We start from the raw sequence: 5,965 nt of genomic DNA, 5'->3' as shown, positions 1-5,965 counted from the left end.
ATCATTCGATTGACATGAAATTTTCATGGTGTGGTCTATACACATGATATACAGCAAAATGACGGATCATTAGTTGGTGTTCTCTAACGCCACATAGTGGACACAGGAAGTGATAGTTATTTTCTATGTGTAATGTCCAATATTCATGAAAATACATATTCCTGTCATTTGCCTTCTGGTAAATGTATTGCTGCATCAATATTTCACTTATGTAGTATTGCCTACACGCAACAGGAAGCAAGGCTTAAATGACACATAGTTCATCAAATATATACAACATCATCATCATTCTCGATCTAATACATATTTACATATTTGATATTTGACATATATTTGACAGACATTTTGGATTTTTTGTGTCAATTTTCATTTTACACACATGTTTAAGGCAGCTATGTTTGAAATAGTAAGTATTGCGATTAGTATCACAGTTGGGCTTGGGCATTGCACATTGGCTCTATAGCGCCCCCCCCCCCAATTACTTTTAGTATTTTTGAAGTCCTGGGGTGTCCAAAACTCATGAAACTTTGCACATGCATCAGAAGAGGCATAACTTTATATCTGATATGGGTCGTGGGCATGGATGTGGCAAAACAGCTCAAGGGTGCCCCCTAGAAAATTTTAAAGTCAAAGCCCCCACCTTTAAAGGTCCAGTGTGTAGTATTTAGTGGCATCTAAAACAATAGCCTTGGTAAAAACTGAATAGATTATTTATGAGTATATTTTAATTAATGTCTAATCAGCTGAAAATAATAATTGTTGTGTTTTCGTTACCTTAGAAATAAGCCCTTTATATCTACATAGGAGCAGTTCCCCCTCCACGGTGGCTTCAATGTTGCATTGCCATGTTTCTACCATAACGCAGAACGGACAAACCTAATACTGGCTCTCTTGAGAGCCTTACGCATTTTTAGATTTAGTGGGTGGCTACCGGAAATACACCAGTTTGAAGTAGACGAAGAAGGAGAGAGTGGTTGCTTTTCCCCGCCAAACATTTTGTATCGTGAGAAGTTTTGGTACCAAAAACTAACACATGGAGGACCATACTTATCACTTAGGAAAATCACAGGAGCGTGAATCATCATCGTCAAAGAAACGAAAACACGATGAAGTCAAACGGAATTGGAACAAACGACAACATAAAACAAGGATCAAACAAAGTTTCCTGTTTTCTGCTGGACAGGTAAGAGAAACATTGAAATTTACAACGGAATGTAATATATATTTCCCCCTGTTGCTAATGGTTCAAAACTTGGATGATGTGCAATGCGTGTTAGCAATACACTAATTTCACTGAAAAGAAATGTCACCACGTATAACATTAAATATTAGCACACTTTAGCCTCAGTTTGTGCCTCTCACAGAGGTGGTGGTAACGTAGCGTTAGCAAGTCTAAGAGACAACAGAGAGGCGATGTTGTGCTAATAACGCAAAGATTTATTCATTTTCTGTGGCAGTAAGACAACACATGGACCGATAACTAACTAAGCTATTTAGCGCTGGTGATGTGCTAAACACAGTAAGTCAGAGCAATGAGTTAACGTAGTGTGAAAGATAAACTGAGGAGAAGTCAACGCCGAGTTAATACATTCTGTGAATATTTTTCATAGTGCTCCATAATTTCTTTGTATGCTCCTAATTTGTCATTTAGGAGCACATGCACACTGGGGGAGGTGGGGTTAGCTTATAGTCCAACACAAGTAACCTTTTCCCCATTTCAACATTGAAAAATATGTAATTGCAACCAGAAATTTAATTTTACATTTATCAGTCAAAAGTGGAATTTTTATGTTATTTATTTTGGTATGTTTATCCATACCAGCCAAGGCTCCCAGCATCTTAGGACGTAACATAATGCATTACAGGGGTATGAGACTGTGTCATGTAGCACTTATTTTCTTGATGTTGCTGTTGTTTCTCCAGCTATGAGAGAGGTCTCACAGCATCGACTCCTTTTCATGGCACAACTCCAGCAGTGTCTAGTATTGGTCTTTCTAGTGGGGCAGACAGGCAAGTAATCATATTGAAATATTTTTGCTGTCCAAATATGTCTTATTACAAACAAAAGGTTGCTGATTAATTGTTTTAATATAGTAAATAACAGTAAACTTTATGTTTACTGTTATGTCTCCATGGGTGTGATGTATAGAACATGTTATATTAATTATTTACAGAGATGAGCATCTGGATGTCATTGCAGAAGCCACACAAATGCAGGTCCTTGAACAAAGGTAGCAGTTCAACTGTCATGGCTTTTTGCACTACATGTCTTGTATTTTTATAAATTCATAATTTATATATTTTTAATGATTTTTTTCTACAGGTTATATGACATGAGCATTGTTGAGGAGGACATGGAGGAAAATGTTTTCAACCACAGTGTGTAAGTAGTACATCCTAATGACATTTATTACTATTTAGTCTTTTCTTTGTAGAAGTAATTGTTTTGTGAGTATGTCCTTTACAGAATTGATTGGGCAGATGAAGGTTCTCCTTCCTTTCATTGAAAAGATGATGGAGAGAATGCTGACAGTTCTGATGAAGAGTATCTTCCACCAATTAGTATACAGTGTGTTATCACTCAGTCTTTACTTAGCTATTTTTGTGTGGTGTCTGTTTTTTTGCAAATTTTTACACATATGCCTTTATGTCGTGCCTCAACAGAATGGGTGGAGCATCACAGAAAGCACCATCTATTGATCGACTGGAAGTTATTGGAATCGACGAGACGGTGCATGACCAGCCTTCACATGAAGACCCTCCGGATGAGCCTTCTCCCTGTGATCAGGCACCTGTTTTCCCAGCCCCACAGCGTGTCCTTTGTGAAGATGACATCATAGGTGCCAGAGCTTCAATAGTATATGAGGACTGCTTGAGACAACTGGCTACACTTGTGATCCTGCCTGCGGATAAATGCTCAAGCCTTTTGAAGACTGATGTGTTGTGCAACTGTGTTGCCCCCTTTAAGGTCAAAATCACTTCAAGGGGGCACATCAATGAGCATCGTATGGGTAAGTCTTAACAGTCATGGCATATCATAACTGTATGGTTGCATAAAAAGGCAAATTTCTTGTAAAAGCCAGTGCTGTACATGGTAAATGCAACTATTGCTTTTATTTGACTTTTAGATCTGTCCCAATGGACACAGCATGTGGAGGTGGAATTCCCAGCCTATAACTGCAGCTACACCACCATGGAGAATGACACTAAGGTGATAATTCATGTTGCCACCATAGACAAGCAGCAGACATCATGGAACTCTGTCGTCATGGAGAAGGAGAGTTTTATACAGACTGTTGACAAAATGACATCACAGATAAAGCTAGTGGAGATCTGTACATATGCTCATACCCAGATTGGAGCTCTTATGAGTAAGTACTCATCTGATATAATGTATGAATACATGTGGTGAAAAGATTATTGAAATACTATAGTAAAATTAAATTATTCCACACTTCACAGACCCAGACAAAGGCAGATACAAGGACCTCAGAATTCATCACAGTCTGGACATGTGGCATGGTGCCAAGAACCTGGTCAAAAAAAGCTGCTGTAAGTTTAATAAGTAGCTCATGGTTTTGCCTATATCTTCATACTAAAGTGACTGTGTTAAATCAGGGGTATTTCACCATGTGCCATTAATGGCCGAGAGTACATAGGTTTTCATTACAGTCAAAGACAACAAAAGTTGATTTCTCTGAATAGCTACTCATCTGTGTGTTAATCAATTAAATAATTAGTGTGAATGCTGAGAGCAATCACACTTTCTTATTCTTGTCAGTCTTTATTCTCATTCCGTCTTCCGTATGTTTTTTGCCGCGTTTCAACTGCTGCATACTTTGTGCTATAAAACTTTTTTTCTAAACCTTTTTTCTAAATTCGCTCTCAGCAATCGTACGCAATTTCTACAGAAATTGTATTTTCTTGTTATTCTTCCATACGTTTTTTGCAAGCTTTCAACTCCTCTATACTTTGAGCAACAGAAACCATTCAAATATCAAAATGTTCGGCTCTTAAGGGACATGTGAGCTATTACTTTTCAGCTTTCTAGCATATTCCAGTGATTTTATATATATTTTTTTAATATTAAAATTTATAATGGGAAGTCTATGGGAGGAATGTTTGAAAGCTAATATCTCAAAAACTAAAGTGGTATAATGTTGATTTTTAATATACAGGTGTCCCATCTGTAAATGCTTAACAATTTTAAAACATAGTACCAATAGCACCACCTTGTGGTCAGTTACTAAATGTTTTGCGTTTTGGCTAATTACTCATGAACGGTAAGTCTTATGAAAGAAATATTTGGTCAGCATGTGCCTTGGATGATGCTGATTAGACTGATATAGGCCACGCCCATTTGCGCCACTAAAAGTTTTCTGTCATTTTGTTTTTTTTAATAAACATATGTTTTGCTTCTGTTGGCACATATTTCATGCAATCTTCACCAAACTTGGTACATACCATATTTAGAGGACCCCAAACACAACTTATTTATTTGTTTTCAGATATCACTTACGGTTTGTCTGTAATTGGTTAGCAAACTTTTCAAGGCATGGTCTAATGCACTTAATGGTCAATAACTTCTCAATACTGAATCGGATTGCGACCAAATTTGGGAATGTTGTACAAAAGGTGACCTTACAGAAGTGTATAACATTTCATATAGTTCTGCCCAAAGGGGGCGCTAAACTAACCTTATAACTTTATATTTCAGCAATTCTGTTGTCTTTGATAAAATGAAACTTGGTACACAGGTTTTCCATGAGAATCTGCATGACATGCTGAATCATGGCACCAATAGCCCCACCTTGTGGTCATAAATAAAACAGCACCATACTACTTATTAACTACCAAATCTGTTAAATATAACATTCCATAGTAGTCAAAATGTATTCATACAGATGGGGATCCTGAACGAGTGTTTAATATTTTCAGCAGCGCTTTGCGATTTATCGCAGTTTTCAGCATTCACACGCATTTTCTGCAGGAAATGCATTTCTAGTCTGATTTTGTCTTTCATTAGGATGAAAATCTGCATACTCTCAGCCCTCCATGGAATACGGTTAAATACTCATGTCCTAAATTATTATGTATGTTTTGTTTCTCCCCTCAAGGCAGTAAAGATAAAAGGACAGTCTATTCTACTCAACTGGCTGAAAGACATTTTCACCATTTTTGGTGGTGCTCTAAGACAGCTAACATAACTGAGCAGTTTCTAGTGAGCACATTTATATATATATATATATATATGTGTGTGTGTGTGTGTGTGTGTGTGTGTGTGTGTGTGATTTCTAATAAGTTCATTCTTTTCATAGTAGTGTTTTATTTTTCTCAGGCACTATGGGTTGGCATTATTCATCATGTCTGTGACATTCACACCTGGACTATGTGGACACCTGGACCTTGTTCCTGCCCTGGCAGGCCTGAAGTAAACATAGTAGATAGATGTCTTTGTTAAATAAAGGATATTTATATTACAAATGGCATTATTCGTAGTGTTGTTTTTTAAATTTAATTTTGTGGTTCAAACTACTAAATTACAGTTTACATAACCTGAAGCGATTAGCCTAACATGTACTATAATGCCTTATTTTGAGGCTCATTGGTATTCCAACTTCACAACTGTTTTATGTTGCTTTATAATACACACATTTTATTTGATAGTATTTGACACTGAGTCAAAGTACCATTTTCTTTTTCAGTGTTGTTTTTTACACAAATATAGTATTTCAACTTGTAAAATACAACTGTCCCCTATAATGAAAATATAAATTAATATAACCCAAAGTGGTAGTGACAATATACTGACACTGTAGGTAAGTACCATCATAGCTATTGTATAAGTATATCATTGCAATAATTACAGCGCATACATCTGATGAATATCTTTTTATTTTGTAAACTTCCAAATTTAAATTGAACAAATGTAATAATTATCCAGTAAATCCAATAAATAAATATA

At 36.3% G+C, this 5,965-nt stretch overlaps 1 protein-coding gene across 2 annotated transcripts; it reads left to right on the top strand.

Moving 5' to 3' along the window:
• Positions 1-516: 516 nt before the first annotated feature.
• On the top strand, positions 517-5,509 carry LOC137189703 (uncharacterized). Of its 2 annotated transcripts, XM_067599740.1 has the most exons (7): positions 517-1,183; positions 1,924-2,231; positions 2,324-2,383; positions 2,665-3,011; positions 3,129-3,371; positions 3,463-3,552; positions 5,339-5,509. In XM_067599740.1, the coding sequence occupies exons 2-7, from the start codon at positions 2,212-2,214 to the stop codon at positions 5,371-5,373; spliced, it is 795 nt and encodes a 264-aa protein (XP_067455841.1). In that variant the 5' UTR covers positions 517-1,183; positions 1,924-2,211; the 3' UTR covers positions 5,374-5,509. The 2 variants fall into 2 exon arrangements, with proteins under 2 accessions (XP_067455841.1, XP_067455851.1); XM_067599750.1 differs by lacking the exons at positions 517-1,183; positions 1,924-2,231; positions 2,324-2,383 and adding an exon at positions 2,399-2,569 and having other exon boundaries at positions 5,339-5,507.
• The last annotated feature ends 456 nt before the right edge of the window (positions 5,510-5,965 follow it).

Source organism: Thunnus thynnus, chromosome 1 (genome assembly GCF_963924715.1).
Source record: "Thunnus thynnus chromosome 1, fThuThy2.1, whole genome shotgun sequence".
In the NCBI taxonomy this organism is placed as follows: Eukaryota; Metazoa; Chordata; class Actinopteri; order Scombriformes; family Scombridae; genus Thunnus; species Thunnus thynnus.
This window is presented reverse-complemented; position numbering and strand designations above follow the sequence as displayed.